Source organism: Canis lupus, chromosome 31, assembly GCF_048164855.1.
Source record: "Canis lupus baileyi chromosome 31, mCanLup2.hap1, whole genome shotgun sequence".
In the NCBI taxonomy this organism is placed as follows: Eukaryota; Metazoa; Chordata; class Mammalia; order Carnivora; family Canidae; genus Canis; species Canis lupus.
The window spans coordinates 13,238,467-13,262,363 of NC_132868.1; the positions used below are offsets into that span (position 1 = coordinate 13,238,467).

Here is a 23,897-nt window from a genome sequence, read left to right on the forward strand (position 1 = left end):
ACTCAGTGCTGTCGCTCAAGCCTGCATCCCGCACCAGTGCACATGGACCCTGTAAAGGAAGACAAGTGCCCTGCCAGCACGGCCACAAGGTCTCCAGGGAGGAGGAGCTGGTGCACAGCAGAAAATAGCTCTGGGTGCCTCTACTAAAGAAGTCAATGCAGGACTTCCCCAGGACAAGCACTGATGAAAAGAAGGCCCTGTAATGTCGCCATGCCATCTGAACATGGTATGGAACCCCAGTAGGGTCTGCTCAAGAATGAAAGTTCCAGAAAGCTCCTATTCTGATATCCCCTAGTGTGTTCTCTTCCTAGCATATCTGCAACTTGACACATGTGATCAAGAAACTTAAAGGATATGGTGTTCCTTTAAGACACACGTGATCAAGAAACTTAAAGGCTATGGTGTTCCTTTAAATTTGGTGTTCCAAATTTCTATCTTTATATTAAGTGAAATCTCTCCACACTGACTGAATATAAAGTGTTCTATAATACAACATCCCTACCAATGGTGACCCTCCAAATGAATGCGAACACACACAAAGGGAGTTCACTTCCAACACAGGCAGCTTACAAAATCTCTTCAAGATAACATTCAATCATATACTATGAATGTTGGTTTTACGATATCTGATTATACTTTCAGAAATCAACACTATTTTCTACTCCTAAGAGTTTTCTTGCCCACTGCAGAGGGAAGGGACTTGGGTTCTCTTTCTAGGTCTGCCCACAGAAACCTGACACATGACACATTTCTATCTTGTGGGTCTCCATGTCACCTCTAGATCATGAGGCTGCACCCTGTCATCTATTAGGCACTCTGAGCTCTAAACTCCGTGATAGTTCAGCCTTGAGATTGTCAAGGACAAGTAAACCACAAAATATTGTTGGAAGAAATTAAAGAAGACATGAATAAATAGAAACACATCCCATCTTCATGGACTGGAAGACTTAACATTGTTAAAATGTCAATACGCCCCAAAGCAACCTACAAGAATCAGTACAATACCTATTAAAATCTGAATGACATCTTTTGCAGAGACAGAAAAACACATCTTAAAATGCATCTGGAATCTCAAGGGACTCCAAATGGCCAAACAATCTTGAAAAAGAAGAGGAAGCATTAGAGCTCAGATATGGCAGTAATGCTGGCATTATTAGACTAGGATTTAAAACAACTCTAAGTAATAATGCTAAGAGGTCTAATAGAAAAAGCAGACAACATACAAGAACACATGGGAAATTTAAGCAGACAATTGGAAATTCTAAGAAAAAATCAAAAAGAAATGCTAGGGATCAAATACTGTAAGGGAAATGAAGAAAGTCTCTGATGGGCTCATCAGTAGCCTGGACACAGCCAAGGGCACAATCTCTGAGCCTGAGGATAGCTCAATACAATCCTCCAAAGCTGAAAAACAAAGAAAGAAAAAGACTGAAAAACCCCACAGTAAAATACCCAAGAATTGAGGGACAACCATAAGATGTAACACATGCTTAAGAAGAACATCAGAAAGAAAAGAGAAAAAGGAACATAAAAAATATTTAAAGTCTGAAAATTTCCTCAAATTAATGTCTGACACCAAACCACAGATCCAGGAAGCTCAGAGAATACTGGCAAAATAAACACCCAAAATTTACATCAAGGAATATCATTTTCAAACTGTAGAAAATCAAAGGAAAAGAAAAAAAATGCTAAAATAAGCCAAAGGGAAAAAAACATTTTCTGTGTAGAGGAATAAATACAAGAATTACATCTGACTCCCCCTCAGAAACCATGTAAGCAACACAAGAGTGAAGTATTTAGATTACTGAAAGAAAAAACTACCACCCTAGAATTTGGTATCCTGCAAGATTATCCTTTAAAAGTAAAGGAGAAATAAAGGATTTCTCAGAATAACAGAAATTGGAATATGTTGCCAACAGACATGCCTTATAAGAAATGTTAAGTCTGGGATCCCTGGGTGGCGCAGCGGTTTGGCGCCTGCCTTTGGCCAAGGGCACAATCCTGGAGACCCAGGATCGAATCCCACATCGGGCTCCAGGTGCATGGAGCCTGCTTCTCCCTCTGCCTGTGTCTCTGCCTCTCTCTCTGTGACTATCATAAATAAATAAAAATTTAAAAAAAAAAAGAAATGTTAAGTCTTTAGAGGGAAGAATGATACAGGTCAGAAATTCAAACCTATATGGAAAGGAAGAGCATTAGAGCCGGAATAAAATAAAAATTTTTATTTTATCTTATTCTTAATTGATCTAACAGATAACAACAACAATATATTTGATTATGGGTGCCCACATATTAGATGCATGATTATAGCTTATGCATCGTGAAACGAATGACAGCATCTGTAATACAAGGGACAAGAGAGTAGAATTTGGAACGTTTTGTTAGTAGGAGGTATTACCACTACTTGTGAAGTACTGCAATAGTATTTGAAAGTGGGCATGTAGTAGTTGTGAAGGTCTCCTTCATACTCTAGGGCAACCACTAAAAAAAGTAAAAATGTAAGTATATCTGATGTGCTAACCAAGGAGAGAAAATGGAATGGTATAATACACTCATTTACAACCACAAAAGGAAGAAACAGAGAAGACAAGAAAAGGAACAAAGAAAACAAGAATGAACATAGTAGATAGATATAAATCCAACTCTATCAATACCACTTTAAACATCAATAGTCTAAACATTCCAATTAAGAGATTCAAGAACCAACTACACGTTGCCTACAAGAAACCCATTTATTTATTTATTTATTTATTTATTTATTTATTATTTAAGATTTTATTTATTATATTCATGAGAGACACAGAGGCAGAGACACAGGCAGAGGGAGAAGCAGGCTCCATTCAGGGAGCCCGACGTGGGACTCAATTCCGGGTCTCCAGGATCCAGCCCTAGGCTGAAGGTGGCGCTAAACCACTGAGCCACCCGGGCTGCCCAAGAAACCCATTTCAAATATAAAGACATATACGGATAAAAAGTAAATGGTTAAAAACAAGTATATCATGCTGACAGTATTCAAAAGAAAGCAGAAAATAACTACATTAATTTCAAATGGAATAGACTTCAAAGAAAGGAAAATTATCAGGAATAAGAGGGGCATTACAAAAAGAGAAGATCAATTCTCCAAGAAGACATTAACATCCTTAACCTGTATGCACCTAACAACAGAGCACCAAAATATACGTGGCAAAAACTAACAGAACTACAAGGAGAAACGGACGAGTCCACTGGAGACTGGAGACTTCAGCACCTCTATACCAGAAATGGGCAGACCTGGCCGGCAGAAAATCAGTAAAGGACACAGTTGAATTCAAGAGCACCACCAATCAACTAGACATACCAACATCCACCGGCCACTTCATCTAACAATAGACTACACATTTTTCTCAAGCTTACATGGAACATTCAGCTAGATAAGTCACACTGGGAGCCATAAAACACATCTTGACAAACTTAGAAGAATTCATAGAATATCTGCTCTGAGACCACAATGGAATTAAACTAGTAATCAGTAACAGAAAAAGAACTAGAAAATCCCATATATTTGGGAAATTAAAAAGCAAATGGCTAGATAACAACATATGGCATGAGTCAAGAAATTTCTAGAGAAATTTAAAAATATCTTGAATTAAATTAAAACAAATATATCAAGATTTGTAGGATGCAGTGAAAACACTACTTGGAATATAATTCATAGCACTGAATGCATATGTAAGGAAAATAATAAAATCTACAATCAATAATCCAAGCTTCCACCTTAGGAAATTAGAAAAACAGAGCAAATCAAATCCAAAGTAAGCAGAAGAAAAGAAATAATAAAGATTAGAGCAGCAATCAATGAAATTGAAAACAGGAAATCTACAAAGAAAAATCAACAAAACCAGAAGCTCGTTCTTTACAAATAAAATTGAAAAATCTGTATGCCAGGTTATAAGAAAAAAAAAAAAGATACAAATTACTAATATCAGAAGTGAAAGGGGGATTGTGATGACAGATACCATGAACATTAAAAGGATAATGAAGAAATACCGTGAACAACTCTATGCCTACAAATCTGATAATCTAATGAAACGGACCAGTTTCTGGAAACACACATTCTATCAAAATTCACAAAAGGAGAAATGGATAATCTGAATAGATGTGTATATATCAAAGACATTGAATCAATAATTAATAACCCTTTAAAACACAAGGTCTAGATGGGTTCATCGGTAAATTCCAACAAACACTGAAAGAAAAAAAAATTTTTTTTTTTAAACTTAGTCTTTTAAAAGTTCTTTTTTTTTTTTTAAGACTTTATTTATTCATGAGAGACACGGAGAAAGAGAGAGGCAGAGACACAGGCAGTGGAGAAGCAGGCTCCACAGGGAGCCTGATGTGGGACTTGATCCCCAAACTAGGATCATGTCCTGAGCCAAAGGCAGACGCCCCCAAACTAGGATCATGTCCTGAGCCAAGGCAGACGCTCAACCACTGAGCCACCCAGGCGTCCCTGAAAGAAAAAAATTAAAAAAATTAAATTAAATGAATTCTCTATAACCTCTCCAGAAGATAGAAACAGAGAGAATACTTCCTAAGTCCTTCAACTTGGCCATCCTTATTTTAACATGTAGAAAACTACAGGCCAATAGCTTTCATGAATACAGATGCAAAAATCCTCAACAAAGTATTAGTATATTGTAACCAACCATGTACAAAAGAATTATATGCCACAACCAAGTGGTATTTATTCAAGGAATGTAAGGCTGGTTCAACTTTTTTTTTTTTTTTTTTTTTTTTTAAGACTCATGACAGACACACAGAGAGAGAGGCAGAGACACAGGCAGAGGGAGAAGCAGACTCCATGCAGGGACTCGATCCCGGGTCTCCAGGATCACTACCCCAGGCTGAAGGTGGCACTAAACTGCTGGGCCACTGAAGCTTCCCTGGTTCAACATTTTGAAATCAATGTAATCATCACATCAACGGATTATAAAGAAGAAAACTCATATGCTCATATCAACGGATACAGAAAAAACATTTAACAAAATCCAACATCCATTCATGATAACAGTGATCAGCAAACTAGGAATAGAGGGGAACTCCTCAACTGGATAAAGAACATCTAAGAAAACCTGCAGCTAACATGACATGACACTCAGTGGTGAGAAACTAGCTGCTTCCTTGCTAAGACCAGGACAAGGCAAGGATGGCCTCCCCCCCTTTTTAAAAAGATTTTATTTATTTGACAGAGAACAAGAGAGTGAGAGCACAAGCAGGCAGACAGTCAGGCAGAGGGAGAAGCAGGCTCTGTGCTGAGCAGGGAGCCCAACACGGGGCTCGATCCCAGGACCCAGAGATCATGACCTGAGCCAAAGGCAGACACTTAACCATCTGAGCCACCCAGGTGAAGGGTGGCCCCTCTCATTCCTTCTTTTAAACATCATACCAGAAGTCCCAGCTAATGCAGTAAGACAAGAAAAGGAAATAAAAGGTATACAGATTGGGAAGGAAGAAATAAAACTGACTTTGTCACAGATACATGATTGCCTATGTAGAAAACCCCCAAGAATCAACCAAAAACAAGGAAAAAAAAATCTCCTGGAACTAATAAGCAATGATAGCAAGGCTATCAAATACAAAGAGTTATGAGTCGCATTGTGTCCTCCACAACCAAGATATGAAGTCTCAAAACCCTGTACCTCAGAATGTGACCTTATTTGGAAATGGGGTCTTTACAGAGGTAATCAAGTTAATAGGAGGTTAGGCTGGGCCCCTAACCCAACCTGACTGGTATCTTTTGGGGAAACTGGGATACAGAAGCAAACATGCAAAAGGAGAGATTCTGTGAAAAGACAGGAGGAGAAAAAAGACAGCCATGTGAAAACAGAGGACTGGAGAGATGTATCTGCAAGCCAAGGAACACCAAAGATTTCCAGCAGACTACCAGGAGAGTCATGAAGTAGATTCTCTCACACAGAATCAATTCCTCCAACACCCGGATTTCAGACTTCTACCCTTAACAACTGTGAGACAGCAAATTTCTGTTACTTTAAGTCACCCAGTCTGTGGAACTTTGTCACATCAATAGGAAAACTAATACACAGGGTTAATATGCAGAAGTCAACCTCTTCCAACATACCAGTAATGAACAAATGGCATTTCAAATGAAATAGGGTAGTTATTATTTACATTAGCACCCAAAAAATAACAGCTTATGTATCATTTAACAAAACACGTACAAGATCTGTTTGAGAACTACAAACCTCTGACACATGAATCAAAGAAGAAATAAATAAACGGACAGATATTCTATGCTCACAGAGACGAAGACTCAATATTGTCAAGGTGTCAGTTCTTCCCAACTTGATCCGTAAGAATTATTGCAATCCCTGTCAAAATCCCAGCAAGGTTATTTCATGGATATTGACAAACTGATAATTTATATAGGGAGGCAAAAGACTCAGAACAGCCACCAAAATACTGAACAACAGTCAGAGGTCTGATACTACCTGACTCATAATCAAAGAGGCTAGGAAACTTTGTAGGGTTTGTCTCTCTAGGAGCCACCAAGCCCATTCATGAGGCTCCACCTTTATGACTTAATCACCTCCCAGACGCCCACCTCCTAACACCATCACCTAGGAGGGTTAGAATTTCAATATATGAATTTAAGGGGCCACGAACATCCAGACCATCACACAGGGTAACAGGAATAGCTGTCTACACAGTAATTAACCTAGTTTGGAATGGGGACATAAGGAGAGTGGGGGCTAAAGGGGATCTGAGGAACAGGAGACCCCAAGGATTTAAAATTGATCCTGAGACATTGGAACAGAAACTGGCAATGTATAGCCACAGGTCCAATCCTGCCCACTACCTATTTCTGTAATAAAGTTTAATTGGAACACAGTCATTTGTTCAAGTATTACCTATGGCTGCTTTCATGCTACAAAGGTAGAATTCAAATGTTGAGAACGAGATCATGTGGTCCACAAAACCAAAATCATTCACTCTCCAGTCCTTTTCAAAAAAGAATTGGTCAACCACACCATCAGAGGAATTTAAGGATGAGCTAAAGCACTTAATGCAAGAAGAAAACCATTAAAAGCTCCAGACAAACAAAATGGTGTATAAGCGCATATAATCGTAGCACATTACAAGCAATATAAATACTGCCTTAAAAATCAACCTGCAAACCACAAAGACACTTTATGATTTCAGAACACATTTAAATACTATTAACCTTCACAGTGTACAGTTAAACCTAACAATGGAGCTGACAGGAGCTGGGAGGGGGCACGGGCTGCATAGGCAGACAAAAGATCCCACTCCCACAGCTCAACTACATCTGGCAGAGCCAGCACAGCCACAAGACACTGAGCAGAGAACACAAAAAGGATCATATTCCATGGACTGTACCGCTGGGGTCAGAGAGGAAGGGCCTGTGGCAGGGGTCAGTGACTGCTTAAGGTGCTCACACCCATAAAAGGTGATGTGTTTGCATGTTTGGAGATGAGCGAGTAACTCAAACAAAACCTGCAAGCAGAAACAACTGCAGAAGCAACCAATGATTGTCTCTGAGGATGGGGCTGAGGCAGCGGTAAGGGGCTGTCATTTCTCATCACACGCCTCTCACACTATTTGATTTTACATGTATTACTTTAATAAACTTTTCAATATTAAAAAAGAACTATGGAAAACACGGACAAGAGAGGGCGAGAGACACTGTCCCACCATCTCCTTGAGCCCCACTGGCATCTGAGTGTTCCCTTTCCTCTTTTGGACAGCTCCCCTTGAAGTGGCAATCAGCACACATAAGTCTATATCTTTTAGGTAAACAGTCTACTAACAGGAGAGTCTGAACAGCTCCTCTCAATGTTCAAATAACCACTTCTGTTCATACCTTCCGGCTGTGAAAACGGCTGGGAAGCTCTGCTTCGAGTTGAGTGACTCCTCTGATGCAAACTGTAGCCGGGATGCTTTCCGCTCACTGTCTCTCACAGGACGGTCATCTAGGGATAAAATGCCAGAGAAATCAGCAGCCACCACCATGAAGCAGGTGACAGGCTCCAATGACCCAAGCCCCACAAGAGTCCCTCCCAGAACCCTTGAAGCACCTGACCTTCCCCTTGGGAATAAGGATGCTTCTATCGCACACCCTGCAGCACACTGCACCTGGTTGGGACTGCCACCACTTGCTCACAGACCTTCCATCCCCTGGGGCCGGCCGGCCCTGCCAGAAGTATCCCCATAGGCACTGGGTCGACCCAGTGAAGGAATGCTGGGCTGTGTGGCTACACTTGGTTTCCCAGAGATGCCGAGGACTGATTCCGAGAGGGCTGGCCTACTCACATAAAGCTACTCCTCAGACACTACACTTTGGAGGCAGCCTGCAGCCCATAGGAAAAGAAATCCACATGCAATTCACAAACAGGCACTTCCTTGGCAGCACGTTCACCTTCTTTTAATACACATTCTGGGTACCCAATGAGGTTCTTGAACCACACTGAGCACATGTGAGTTGTCTCTGTAGATAAGAGTCCCGAACATGTTAAAGAGAGGATGTCGTGGCCACATGTTTGGGCCTAGGGTTTACATCCTCAGTTCCAACGTTTCAACTGTTCCCACATGTGTGCCCCAGAAGGCCTCTACTTAGTTCTTACTCCTCGGTCTTCCCTTAGAATATCTGAGGTTTAAGATGGTTCCCAACATGAAAAGTCAATGCTTTGGGGACACCTGGACGGCTCAGTCGGTGAAGTGTCTGCCATCACCTCAGGTCATGATCCTGGGGTCCTGGGATCAAGCCCCACAACGGGATCCTCGCTGAGTGGAGAGTCTGCTCTTCCCTCTGCCTCTGATCCATGCCGCCCCCCTGCCCTACTTGTGCTCGCTTTCTGTCTCTCAAATAAATAAAATCTTAAAGAAAAAAAAAAAAGAAAGTCAATGCTTTGGACCATTAACACATCCCACCACAGAATTAATATTACAATGGTTAAATTCCAAACCTGCTTCCCAAAGAGCATTTAATCTATGGCACACTCCAAAAAGTATACCATTACAAAAAGCAAATGAATAACAAATCAATAACCACTGTCAAAGTGGAAAACAAAGGAGTTGTGCAAATCATACACAAGTGCCTCTGGGGGCTATGCCCTGCTGCACGTGGGACACCCCAGGAGCTCCCCTCCTCAAGACACAACTGCCTGAGAGATGCCATCTCTCATGGCTTGGACACTTGCCTGATGGCTAACACACAGCTCTACTCACTTAGCCTTTGCTTCACTTCTGAGTGAGTTCCAAATCCCCTACTCTAAGTACACTTCTCTGGACTGTCCCACTATACACTCAGACTCAACACAGTTAAAACCAATGCAAACGCATTTCTCCCCAAATCTATACCCCCTTCTGACTTTGCAATACTCTCCTCTCCCAGACCCCACAGCCCCCAGCACTGAGTCCCCATATGCTCCCCTCGCTGTTCTTCTGTCCACACTCCTCCAGGGGCTCTCAACTTCTCACCTGGAACCCGTGATGGCTCTGATCTTACTGGGGACCCTGTTAGTGTATATGCTTCCAAAAGGAGCACTGGGTACCCTGTTGGGTAGAGTGAGCCTTCTAAGGGTTCTGGGACTCCCACAGGACTCTGACCTTCAATTGTGTTCCTTTTGCACACCTAAAGGTATCCTTCTTATGTCCCTTCTCCACACAAACACTGTAAGATTCTGAATCTAAAACTTTTAAAACAAAGGTAAAATAATGATTTAGGATTGGAAATGGCAAGATTTTCCCATAATATGGACTAATAATGCTTCTGAAAAAGAACCAGATTCAACTATTCATAACTTAAACAGTCAAAGAAGTTAAGAACATCAGCCTTTACTCCTCCTAAATGCCTAAAAATTAAAACTAAACACTGAAATTCTAAGTAGGCTTGAAAATAACCAGTGTGCCAATAGGGAAGTTGGTCACTGATACCCACAGCCCATCCCTATGCCCAGGCCCAGGCAGGTGTGGCCTAGCAGAGTGGCCAGGCTCCCTAGAGCCTACAGTTCACCAGTGCAGAGTGGGGGAGAGGCCCTGGGAGAGAAGCCAGCACAGACTCGTGCAGCAAGGTGTTCATGAGAGAATCTATCTACTCACAGCCAAGAGATGTAAAACATGGAGTCTCCAGGACACTGGATGGACACTGCCAGGACAGGAGCCACAGTATGCCCACAGTTCAGTACCTACCACACACAAGAACAGTGGAGTATCTTCCCTGACAAGTGCTGCTGTGATTTGGGTTTTACTTTGGTTTCATTAGGTCAGCACCCAGAAGATGCCCCCCAACCTCACCAAGCAGTGAACCTGAATGCCCCCCAACCTCACCAAGCAGTGAACTGGCCCTCAGGACTGAGGACACACTGATCACTGAGAACACAGAACACTGCCCTTCCAGCAGACATGCTCACACCGCCACTACTCAGCACTTACACCCTCTTCACATGGGACTGTGGGCATGAGGCTCCAGGCCCTCTCCTCCATGCTCTAGCACTGGACGTGTGACACAGGGTAGGCACTGGCAGGGCCACCAGCCACATGCTCATGGATAAAACAACTCTTGGTAGCCGGGGAGGTGGGTGGGAAGGTGCCACTATGGTTTTCCCCAAGCAGACCCTCCCAACTGGGCATGGCTGGTGGGCACTCCAGAAACTTGGCCTGTGAGCCTGACACAAAGATCTGTTTCTTCAGGGACATGGGTTACTAAGCCAGTAGGTGTCTACACCTGCCAAAAGAACCTCATACTCTCCTATACCTATCCTCTGGGAGAGGGTATGGCACATACACTTCTCTTCCTGTATCTAACCTTCCAGGTGGATGTGAAACCAGGTAGAATCCAACTGCCTAGTGAGCCTGAGATGAAGCCCAGGGAGCCAGGCAAGGAAAGGGCACCAGACGTTCAGAGAATATATCCAAGCCAATCAGCTAGAAAGTGGAGGGCCAGAAATGATCGTGCAGCCTGGCCCCTACCTGTGCTCATGGCCTTCCTCAGCAGGTCTGTGTGGCCAGAGCTCCCTGCCCTCCTGCCAGGCACCATTCCAACAAGACTCAACCTGGGACACAGGGACTCAACCAGAGGAGTAGAAAATCAACTTCTAGCATAGAGAACACCTATTAGTGCTCCTGTGAGCAAAGATGTGAGCATAGCCATGTCACCTACCTAGCTGCCGGAGCTTCGGGAGCATGTACACAACAAAAAGGCGGTAATCAGATTCATTCTTTACGACGGGGTTCAGCCGGAAGTCCACATCTGTGAGTTCCGTCAAGGAGTGGAGCCAAAGCACTTCTGCTAATGAGGAGATACTGTTGTAGTAGAGATTGAGACTTTCCAACGCAGTCAGGTACTGAATGCCCTGTCAACAGGACAAAATGCAGAATCAGTTCACACTTCTACAAACATTGAAACGGACCATCAATATGAATCAACACCAACTTAACAAATGCACCTGCAATGGCCATATGCCACTACCAGGAAGAGCACAAAGACAGAAGTGTTCTAGGTAGGAGGCTCCGTGTCTCACACTGGAAATGGCCATTCGGCATGACATGTCACGTTCACAACAGTCCTAATGGCACTGAGGATGGCCTGTATCTACTGAGTTCTCACTATTTCATTCAGTCTGCACACAATCCAGGTGTGACACACAACCTCACACCACAGAGTAAGAGCTATTACTGTTCCCACCATACAGATGAGAAACCAGCTGCACAGACTGAGAGATGACCCAGCACAGGGGGAAACTGGGCTGAGACTCACAGGTGACTCTGAGCAGGGCCCCCACCCCGTGTCAGGGGCACACTCTGTGAAGGGGGCAGGAAGTCATGAGCAGAAAGTTTGCACAACTTTCCCACTTGCCATCACCTGGGTGATTTCTTCCTTGCTTACGAGGACCAAGCACCCACATCAGCAACACTGCAGGAAGCCTCTCACTCATGGCACCGCCACACAAGGGTCTGAGGCCACCAAGAGTCAGACTATGAACAGATGTGAAGTGCAGAATGTGGATGAAGAAAAGCACAGCTGAGACAGGGATGGTAATGACTGACACACACACTAGTCCTTCAGGCCTTATTTCAGTTCCTTTAAAGATACAACTATTTTCATCAGAGATAGGACTTCTGGTTGTTAAAGTCATTTAAAGACGTAATGAGATGCATGAGAAAAACCCAACGCCTATAACTGTGGTTAACCATACGGCCTACACGTAAGCACAGGTATAAAACAGACTGCATTTTTTTTTTTTTTTTACCATAAATGTACTTTCCACTGCTGATAGCAATTAATATTCTTTTAGGAAACAAACCTAAAACTTACCTCTAGGCTCACCAAGGAGTTGCGTGAGAGGTCTAATGATTTTAGACCCGTTAAATGCATCAAGGAATTTCCTAGGTGAGTAATCTTTTCTTGGTAAGTTCCAGGAATAGATAATGACCGAAGTTCAGCTAAGAACAGAAAATGATGAGACTTTAACCTTACTTTTTATTTTTTATTTTTTTTTAACCTTACTTTTTAGTGGAAATAAATTACTGTAATAAAAGTGAGCTATAGCAACCTCAGAATCTGAAAAAATCATGAAAATAATGTAACTCGTTCAAAGTTTGAATACCGGTAAAGACGAATTGCTAAGGTTTTAGCTTGTTTACCTTCAAAATGTCTCTGAGCCCTTGCCCTGCTGCCCATCCCCTCTGCTTCTCCCCTCAAACCCTCTCCCACCACCAATATAAGTGGGCTCGTACTTTGACAGCTGGCTGTTCAACTCCATTGCCCATGCAGCCTTCACTTAGAGATCACAATCTGAAACCCACTGGTTAGCTAACCTGACTGCTTCATGCCAGTCACAGGCGAGGGCACAGTGCATGCTCTATGCACCACATGCCTCTGCATGGCACACTCAGTAAATGACCATGAAGTCAATGTTGCTACAAAGTTAAGTTTCTGTAATCAAAAAGACAGTTTGGGTCTGGGCACACCAATGTTTTAAAACACATCTCAATTTAATTTAAAACTGGTCTGTGGGCCTCCATTTCCAGAAAAGACAGAATAAACCCATTTCACCCTATTCCTACTCACATATTATGACTAACTCCCTGGACAACAATGTATAAACCAAGCACCAGACAACTCTGAAGTGTGTGGAACGGGTCCACATCTAGGGACCTCAAGAAATGTCACGCAGTGAGGGCCCTGCATTGGTCTCAGGGCTGTCTGTTTGGTCTTCTATACATCCCAATCCAAGTGCCAAAGAAGCTAGCAACCCAGAACCATCAATGGACTCTAACATGTAAGGGTAAGCCTGTGGTCCAGGGTAGAAGGACCAGGATGGGGGGCTTGCAGCACATGCTCCTGACACCAGCCCCACACTAGCTCCATACACCTGCCACGCACAGTGGCCAGCGATGGGACTATGCGAAGGGACCCTGACTACAACTCCAGCTGGGCTGCCAGGAGGTGGCCCACAAGCATCTATGGAGGCTATGTGAGCAACAGGAGCCTGTCACCACCTCAGAAACAAGGCAGTGCCCACTCAGTGCCAATACTGTGTAATGAGATTTAAATCAGGAACAGCCTCCTAATACCCAAAATGTCCATGACATAATAAAAAAATGACCAAAAGCTGGAAAAAAAAATCTCAATTTGAATGAGAAAAAACAATCAACAGACACCAACATGGAGATGACAGAAGTCAGAATTATTTAACAAGAGTTTTAAAGCAGTAGTTCAATGAACAATTATCAACACTCCTAAAACAAATGATAAAACGGGACCTTGGTCAAAAAACAGAAGACATAAAGAAACAAAAAGAAATTTTAGAAATGTAAAATACAATAACTAAATAAAAAATACCCTACAGAAGCAGCTCCGTAACAGAATGGAGATGACAGAAGAAAAAAATTCAAAGTAAATGCAAAGATATTGATCAAAATTGTACTATTTTTCCAGCAGAGAGAAAACAGACAAAAATAAAGAGCAGAGCCTCAAGTGTCCATGGAAAAAGATCTAACATTTCTGTCAAAGTTCCAATGCAGTTCCAATTAGAGTTCCAAGAAGAGAAAGAAAAGACATTACAACTAAGAAAAAATTCTAGCAATTAAAGAAATAATGGCTGAAAGCTTATCAAATTTGGCAAAAGACATAAAGCTACATATTCAAGAAGTTGAGAAAACCCCAAACAGAATAAAGACAAAAAAAAAAAAAAAAAAGCCACCCCCAGATACATCAGAAATAAACTTCTAAAAACTAAAAACAGTGAAAGAATCTCGAAAGCAACCAGAGAGAAACGGTGTGACCCACAGAGATAAAACAACTCCCAGGGCAGGGAGGGGATTACCCTTCAGAACGGAGGTGGCCTGAAGGAAGGAGCACCACATTTCTGGAGTGTCAAGTGCTGAAAGAAAGAGTCTTAGGTACTGAGGTGAAACAAAGATATTTTCAGATGAAGAAACAAGACAATATGTCACCAGTACACCTGCCCTAAGGCAATTGCTACAGAAAACTTCAAACATAAAGGAAGGATAACAGAAGAAAACCTGGAGCATCAGAAATGAAAAAAATAATGAAACAGGTAAACATCTAGCTAAAAATGTTTCCTTCTAATTTAAAATTGTGGACGACCATAAAAGAAAAAAAAAAGATTAATGTGGTTCTCAAGGAATACAGAGAAAATATTTAAGACAACTAAATTATAAAGGAGAAGAAAACCAAAGAAAACAATGGGTGTAAGGTTTTGACATTTTGCATGAAGGGGTAAAATGGCCATACAAGTAGAGTGTATTAAATTATACAAATCCACTGCAATTTATAAAGCAACCGCTAAAAACACTATACAAAGAGATATGCTCAAAAATATAATAGATAACTCAAATGAAACACTAAAAAAAATCCTCAAACCATAGAAAGGCAGGAAAAGGGAAACAAAAGAAGAAAATAATAAAGTGGCATGCTTCAGCCCTCACATATTAACAATTGCATTTAATGTAAACGGTCTAAATACGCTCTAAAAAACAGAGGTTGGCAGAGTAAATAAAAATGAACTAACTACACACTAATCTACAAGAACCTTATTTCAAATGTAATGATGTAGGTTAAGTTTAAAGATTAAATTACAAATAATGGGGAAAGATGTGCCCCGTAAAACGAATCCAAAGGAAGCTGGCATGGCTACACTAGTAGATGTCTCAAGGACAAACAGGTACACTGCGTAGTTACAAGGGTCACTCCAAATCCTAAATACTAATGCACAGCTTCAAACATATGAGGTGAAAAGAGAAACAGATGAATCCATGATTAGGATTAGGGGTTTCAACACTCCCCTCCCAGTAATTAACACAATTGCTCGGCAGAAAATCAACAAGGATAAAGAAATGATCATCATCAGCCAATAGGATGTAACTTACACTTACATAATACTCCACCCAACAACAGAGTACATTCTATTCAAGTGCACTTGGAACATTTCACCAATTCAGACCAGATCTTGGAGCAAAAACAAACCTCAACAAATTTAAAAGAATTAAAATCATACAGCATATGTACTGTGACCATAATGGAATCACACTAGAATCAGTAACAGAATGAAAAAAAGAAAATCTCCAAACACACAATGAGAAAACACTCCCAGATAATCCACAGGTCAAAGAGTAAGTCTAAAAAGTCTAAAAATACACTGAACTGGGGCACCTGGGTGGCTCACTAGTTGAGCATCCGCCATTGGCTAGGGGAGTGATCCTGAGGTCCTGGGCCTGAGTCCCACATCCGGCTCCCCACAGGGAGCCTGCTTTTCCCTCTGCCTGTGTCTCTGCTGCTCTGTGTCTCCCATGAATAAATAGTTTTTTAAAAAATATATATTGAAAATGAAAATATAACAAAATTTGTGAATGCAGCTAGAGCTGTGCTTAGAGAAAAATTTACAGCACTAAATATTTATACTAGAAAATTAAAAGGCCTCAAATCAATAATCTAAACTCTCACCTCAAGAATCTACAAAAGAAGGGGCAGGGCACCTGGGTGGCTCAGTTGGTTGAACGTCCCAACTCTTGGCTTTGGCTCAGGTCATGATCTCAGGGTTGTGGGATTGAGCCCCTACTCAGGCTCTGTGCTAGTCCTGGTGCCTGCTACGATTCTCTCTCTACAAGCCCCCCACACCGCCTCTCTCTCTCTCTCCTCCTCTTCCCCCTACCCCCCTTAAAAAATCTACAAAAGAATAAAAAATAAATGTGAAGTGAGAAGAAGAAAATAATAAAGAACAGAATCAATGAAATTTGAATCTATGAATACAACGGAGAAAACCTCAACACACTGAAAAGTGACTCAATGAAAAGATTAATACACACAGTTCACAAACTCCTACCAACTCTAAAAAAGACAGAAATGACTAACATGCAGTATGGAAGAAGGGTTTAGGGTTTCAGGACGGAACCCAAGACCTTAACAGGCTAACACAGGAGCATGACAAACAACTCTATACGAATAAATTCAACAACTTCTATGAGAAAAATCAATTTTACAGATCCCAGCCATAATTCCCTCACCCAAGAAGAAACTGGTAAGAAGAGTTGTATAACAGATAAATTAAATTTGTAATTTAAAAGCCTCAAACACAGAACGTTCCAAGGCCACAGAGTTTCCACGGGAAAACTCCATCAAGGAAGAATGAGCATCAATTCCACCCGACCTGTCCTAGAACACCGAAGAGGAAGCACTCAGCTTTACCCTGCTGCCAAAACCAGAGAAAAACAGGACAGAAAGAAAACTGCCGACCAGCATCCTCCGTGACAGAGGATGCTCCTGCGGAGAGGAACCGCAGGGCCAGCTCTTCCACGAACGAACGAAGGCTGCTGGTTCAAGGCTGTTCTAAAAGCCAACCCAAACCGCCTTATTTAGGGGTAAAAAAATAAAAAATAAAACAAACCCATAAGGGTCGTCAGTGCTCTTCTTCGTTTCTGCTCAGGTTACGACCTCTGGGTCCAGGGACCCAGTAGGGCTGCCCCGAACCGCTCAGAGGAGTCTCAGAGGAGTCGGCTCCTCTCCCCCTGCCCCACCCCCGCGCCCTCCCCACCACAGGGCCTCCCTCCTCCACCACAGGGCCCCTCCCCCCGCACCCTCCCCACAACAGGGCCTCCCTCCCCCACGACAGGGTCCCTCCCCCCGCGCCCTCCCCACCACAGGGCCTCCCTCCCCCACCACAGGGCCCCTCCCCCCGCACCCTCCCCACCACAGGGCCTCCCTCCCCCACCACAGGGCCCCTCCCCCCGCGCCCTCCCCCACCACAGGGCCCCTCCCCCCGCGCCCTCCCCACCACAGGGCCCCTCCCCCCGCGCCCTCCCCCACCACAGGGCCCCTCCCCCCGCGCCCTCCCCACCACAGGGCCCCTCCCCCCGCGCCCTCCCCCACCACAGGGCCTCCCTCCCCCCGCGCTCTCCCCACCACAGGGCCTCCCTCCCCCACCACAGGGCCCCTCCGCCCGCACCCTCCCCACCACAGGGCCTCCCTCCTCCACCACAGGGCCCCTCCCCCCGCACCCTCCCCACCACAGGGCCTCCCTCCCCCACCACAGGGTCCCTCCCCCCGCGCCCTCCCCACCACAGGGCCTCCCTCCCCCCGCGCCCTCCCCCACCACTAGGGCCCTCACGGCTCCTTCGACGGTTAAGAAGAGCGCGTCAGGACGCCGCGCCTCTGGCCCGACCCCGTCGGCGGACGCCGGGGGGGGGGGAAGCTCGCTCCCTCAGCCGGCCGCCGCCCCCGCCGCGCACCCAGGTCGTGGTGAGGCGCCAGGCCGCTCTTCTCCCGGATCTTCTCCTCACACAGAACCAGCCACGGGCCCGCAGGCGCCATACTTTCAAACGGCACGCACCTGCGCCCGCGCATGCGCATCCGCGGGGGATCCGCGAGGGGCGGGGCCGGGTCGGGAGTGGGCGGGGCCGGGCGGGGGCGGGGGCGGGGGCGGGGCGAGCCGTCGCCCGCGGGCCTACCAGGCTCGCAGGCAGCCCTGCCCTCAGGGGGCGCGGGGCCCTCCCGGGGAAAGCCCGCCAGCCCGTGGGGTCCCTGCGCCACCTGGGGGCCCCGCACGTGGGCAGTGACGTCTGGGGTCCCAGCCCGTGGCTCCTCCGCTGACCATCCCTCTAGGATCTTTACGGAGCATCGTGAGAAGCACTTGAGATCATCAGGGTTTAGGGAAGACCCCGTTCTAGGTCCCAATGTGCCCCAACCAGCCAGGTCCATGGGGTCACCCCCTCCCTACCCCCTGTCCTGGTGTCTAGGGACCCATCTGCTACCCAAGATATGAACAGCCTGTTGGCAAAGTCAGCTGGCATCTCACTGCCTGGGTAGTAGCATAGGGGGCTGTTGAGCAGGGCGTGTTGGGGAGGAGTATGGGGGTGCACAGCATGGTGGGGTTGCTGAGCCACGCAGAGTTTCGGACCTGGCCTCCCACAGCCCTTGCACTGGTGCAACATCTTTTGAACTGGCAAGTGTGCTGTAAGATTGTGTTGACCTGGCTGGGGTGCTGTGGGATTGTGTTGACATGGCCAAGGTGCCATGAGGTTGTCGTGTAACTGACAGAGACTCCATTCCAGGTAGCCTGTGTTTCCTTTCCCAGGGATCTGGGCATGTCCCAGGCCCAGCAAGCGGTCACCACAGCAGGTCAGCTGAGTGGAACTCTGTGCAGGCAGGACAGAGTTAGAAACTGGACAAAGACTGGCCTCGGAAACACCCGCCCCCCAGGGGAGTCAGGGCACAGACCCCTCCCTCCTGCAGCAGCAGTCACTTAGGGGGGAGTGAAGATAGTGGAACAGCACCACACAGAGTCAGTGTTTCTATCACAATGGAAGTGCCAACAAACCTCAACAATCCTGTCCTCTGCTTCCTGAGGTACTATATGTTCATTGAGGAAAAGACGCAAAATGCCAGAAAACAAAGGCTAAATACTCGGCCACACTGAGATGACCATGTTAACATTTTCACCTGGATCTTTCTAGTGTGTTTTCCAAGTCTGTGTATGTTTTATGACATTGAGACCATGCTGACCATTCTCATATGTGGACACACATATATTTTTACTCTGTATGAACTCTTTATGTCACTAAATATTCTTCAATATCATCTATTAAATGTCATTTTTAGTGATCACATTAGGTCATGAATTAAACCCAGGTTTAGACAACCCGTCTTCTGTTCTGGACATTCCACCTCTCTGTTTGTTTGTGGTGATAAATCTAGTGGGGTATGATCTTGAAGTTCCTTCTGAAGAGCTGTGGAGTGACCTGAGGATGGACCTATGCCCGGGGGTCTGAGCAGCTTGAGGGGTCCTCTAGGGTGCAAGTGGCCTGAGACCTTTGGACATTTACTAAACGATAACAGTCCCTGTCAGGGAAGGGGTGCAGGTGGGTGGAGACCTGCCGTGTGCTTACAAGGGAAGTGGGGCAGTTTCTCCTTCTCCCCAAGAAAGGGGAGCTGGGCCCAGCCCTGGGAGCCAGTGTGGCTGAGGGGTGCCCACTGTATGCTCCTAGGGAGTCCTGTCAGCTGCCGTGAGGCACCCCCTCATCCTGTGATATAAGCCAGCACCACGTTCTTCCCTGGCAGGAGATAGACTGAAATTGAAGTCAGCCTGGAGCACAGCTCAGCACCCGTGCCTCTGCACCAAGCCCCCTGCATGCAGGGGCTCTCATAGGACACAGATGAGCCCCCAGTGGTCTCTCCCAAGTCCTCACACATGTGCACATGTAATGCTCACAGTCACAAATCCTCCCACACACAGCCCTCCCCAGCCTGGTGGTGGAACACGCCTCCCACCCGGGATGATGTGAACACCCCACAAATACATTCATTCAGAGACTCTGTGGGGTAGGGCTGCAGTCTGATCCTGCTACAGGTGCCTCTTTAGGGCCACATTGGGGGAAGGCGGGCAGGGCAGCACCCTGTTCCCCATCCCACCAGCTCTTCCTCCTGGAGGAACCTCTGAGGGAGGGTAGCTGCTGCTGCATCCTTACATGTGAACCCAGGAGCCTAGCCCCTGGGCAGCTTCCAACCCCAGGAGTAGCATTGCTACCTGCCAACTGTCTGCATGTCCCTCAGCCAGCCACCATCTCCTCAGTGTGAGTTGAGGTGGGGCCTGGGCCCTGTCTGCACTGGTTTAAGGTAACACTGTCAAGGGTGGTTTTGGGGCTCATGTGAGAATCCTAACCTCATACCTGACTAACCCTAACCCAGACAATGGGGTGGTGCTGTCTCTCATCTGTGCAGTGCAGGGGAGTCAGCAACGGGGACAAGGTGGGGGTTCTGCAGGCAGGCTGGTGTGACCCGCTGTGGCAGCCACAGCCCCAGCCCCGGAGCAAGTCCAGCTGTGTGGACTCCACATGATTTTTTCAGCAAGCACCCACCGCACGTGACTCTGGGAAGGGTGGTGCCAGGCCTCTACTGGCAGAACCTGCAGCTCCAGGGGAGCTCTCCTGGGTGAGTGGGGCCCTGGCCCCTGTGGTACTCAGCCTGGAGACAGCCCCTCATGGGTTATCGGCACAGTGGGTGTCTCTAGGCCCTGGGGCCGAGACGCCAGTGTCTATATAGAAGGGGCCAGTGGGCCCAGCCTCAGGAGCATAGGCAGGGCCTGTGAGAGATGGTAAACATTCCGTTTGGTTCAGGTGTCAGATAAGATGCTAGGCCTCAAGGAAATAGGCAGGATGGCTGCGGCAGGGCAAGTCAGCTTCACCACCAGTGCCCGAACCTCTGTCCTAAAGCTCGGCGACAGCGCAGCTCCCAGGGCCTGGGCATGATTTGTCCCTCCCTGTTCAGCCAGACACCCCTGCTTGCACACCCCACCCACAGAGCCCAGGAGTGTCCCCTAGCCCAGGAACCTCCATCCATAGGGTGGGTGCCTGGTGTCCCTGAGCCACCCCTGCACCCATCAGAGCTGAAAACCAAGATTTCTCAAGAAGAGGGTGACTTCCAATTCCTTCTGGAAGTGGGGACACGGACAACTGGCACAGTCTCCCTACAGGGAAGGCCTGTGAGCCCCTCGGGCCTCTGAGCCATGACCCTCACCTGGAGATCAGGGGCCCTGCCCACCATCTGGGACACAGGTCTACTCTGGCACACTGGACCCCATAACCACCGTGCACCTAGCATCTTCCAAGTGGGAACTGCCCCTGTACCCTCCCCCCCTGCCTCCCCTCCCACGACCTACTCACCTGCTTAGCTGCCAAGAAGAGCTACAGGGCTGAGAGAGTAAGCCTACCTCTGTCAGATCTGGGGTCTGCAGCCTGCTCCCCACCTCTGAGGCTCTAGTGAGTACAGGGCCTTTGGACCAGGCAGAGTGTGGCCACACAGAACTCCCCATCCTGGTCCTCTGCTCAGGAGCCTGGGTCATCCACCCTAACCACTCCAGAGAGCGTGCCCCCCGCCCCAGCCAACACTGATCCCCGCAGACCGTGGCCTCACCTTGCCCCCAGCAGGACGCTGTTCCTTGCTGGATTCAGAGCCACCACCTGGCAGAGCTTGGCGAACGCTGGGAGAGAGGTCAGATGCCGCCCCCTGTGTGGCTTGTGGCTCACATCCACTGTACGGGGCAGCATGGAGAGCAGGAACGCGGGTGAGGCGCAGCTCTTCTGGTTGACCAGTGCAGCTGGAGGCAGGGACAATGGCGGCAGGACAGCCAGCCTGTGAAGCAGCCAGTGCCTCGGGCAGGCCCGTGAGCTTGTGTGGCCAGGGCAAGCTGCTCTCTGGACCCCGATTTCCCCATCTCTAAAAATAATCAGCAGGGTTTCGAAGGAACCAGTGGCTCCCCGCCTCTTCAATTTTGCCTGTTTCCATCACAGAGAATACAGAAGCTCTCTGCATCTCTATGGGGCGACACTGCTGGCTGCTGAGAAGTGAGCACAAGGAGTGGCATTTGGGAGCAAGGTTTTGATTTTCTGGAAAAAAGAGTCAATGTAGGCAGTATGCACCATGCCCTTGAACACAGGTGTGATGCCTGCAGTCAGCAGCACTTAACTTGGGGACAGTGAGGGTAAAATCAGCATTGCAGAGGTGCCTGAACTGGGCTCTAGCCTCTTGGCCACTGGTGACTTGCTGCTGCCTGCTGCACTCCCACCTGGTGTCAGGGAGCACCGTGTGTGCACAGGCCATGTGTGATGTGAGACTGAGCCACAGTGGGCAGGGCACAGGGGCTCCCTTTCTGCCTAGGGAGGGGTGGGGGGACGAGCAGGTGGGCATTGCCAGCAGAGGAGTAGGGGTGAGAGGACCTCCCAGACCCCAAGGCCCAGTACCAGAGGAAGGGCCTGGTGGGGTGGGCAATCCCTGCCTCTGCCCTTGGGTGGAGCACAGGTCCAGTGTGGGTGCAGCCTGGCCAAGTGCAGGTGGTTTGTGCAGATGGTGGAGCCGATGAGGGCTGGGTACAAACAAACTGGAAACTCGGTGGACTGGTTTCCCTACTGCACAGGGAGTGAGAATTCCTGCAGCCGGACACCTGCACGCCTGCCTCTCTCGAGGTGATTACGAAAGTAAAGATAAACAGTGGAAGGCCCAGCCACACCCATCATGACAGATACGTGCAGAAGATACAGCAGGAATTCAGGGTCTTGCCTTCAGAAAGCTCACAGTTGACCTCATGGTCTGCACCAGAAAAGGCTATTTTGGGGAAACTTTCACAGAACCAGAAGTACTCCTCCCGCCTCCCTCTCCCTCCCCACTCCAACAAAATCCACGTAAAATCCCTGGAACCTCTATGCCTTCTATGGCAAATGATGAGATTAATTTAAAGCTCTTGAGAGGGATTTATCCTGGATTATCCAGAGGGCTGTGAAGGCAATCCCACGACAGGCAGAAAAGGAGACACACAGACACACATGCACGAAGAGGTGGCAGGGCCGGTGGCTGGGAGCCCCCCCTACACACACACACACACACACACACACACACACACACAGTGTCTGGAGCACTGGCAGCTGGAAGGACCCCCGCGGAGCCTCCAGAGAGAGCTCAACCCCCAGTGACTCGACCTCAGACTTACAGCAGCCACAGGAAACCCATAGGCACACGTTCCAAATTCAGTAGCAAGTTGAAACAAAAAAGGATCTCAGAAGTCTCCTTAATTGGTCCCCTCACGTGCAGAAAACGGATGTTCACAGACACGGAGGGTCTGACCCACGTTCCCAAGATGGCCAGCTGTCTTTATCTTTGAGGATGCTGTGCGGTGGGGCCTGGCCTAGGTTGCCTGTCGTATGGCGAGTGCTAGGACACGTCCACAGGGTGCCCGCGTCCTCCCACATCTCCGAGGGCCACAGCAGTCCTGCAGACACGCAGGCCCTGCCGGGGCAGAGTCCACCATGCAGGCCTGGTGGGCGGTGGCATGCATTGTCTTGGTCAGTAGCCAAGAGGATCCCACGGACAGAAGATCCCAGTCTCCCACACCCATTTTACAGGAGAGGGAACCAAGTCTCAGAAGAACTGTGAAACTCGGCCACTGCCAGCCCCTAAACACGCCTGTGTGCCCCTGCAGAGAGACCTCCAGGGTCTTGTTGGGCCCCCTCTGGACTCTAAGGGCAGCCCCAGGGCAAAGACCGTGCAACCTCCTGTGGCTTATGGGCTGTGTGCTCCTGTAACTTCTAATACTCAGGTTCAGGACGCAATCCCTGTAAATATTTCTTCAAAGGACCCTTTTCAATCTCACGGAGCGGGAAGTGATGTGCTTTTAAAAAACAATTAGCCACACATTTTTGCTCATTAAATAAATATTTTTACTTTGAACCCAATTGATTTTTCAGACACACAGAACAATGAGGCTGAGTCACCCCTTTGCAGCTCTGGAGCCTCTTTCGTCCCTGGAACTTTGAAGTCTCTGCAAGTCTGTGACACCTGGCCTGTGGGGGGATGTAGGACTGGTCCCACA

General features: G+C 47.1%; 1 protein-coding gene across 4 annotated transcripts in view; it reads right to left on the minus strand.

Moving 5' to 3' along the window:
• Positions 1-17,906, minus strand: part of CEP72 (centrosomal protein 72) — a 52,828-nt gene extending 34,922 nt beyond the window's left edge. For 3 of the 4 annotated variants that reach the window (XM_072807422.1, XM_072807424.1, XM_072807420.1), the window contains exons 1-4: positions 17,770-17,906; positions 12,335-12,462; positions 11,180-11,372; positions 7,883-7,991 (exon numbers count right to left, since the gene is read on the minus strand). In XM_072807422.1, coding sequence (XP_072663523.1) covers positions 7,883-7,991; positions 11,180-11,372; positions 12,335-12,462; positions 17,770-17,890 — 551 coding nt within the window. In that variant the 5' untranslated portion in view covers positions 17,891-17,906. Of the gene's footprint in view, positions 1-7,882; positions 7,992-11,179; positions 11,373-12,334; positions 12,463-16,928; positions 17,067-17,769 lie in introns of those variants that run through there. The other variant, XM_072807423.1, reaches the window with a different exon arrangement.
• Positions 17,907-23,897: the final 5,991 nt, after the last annotated feature.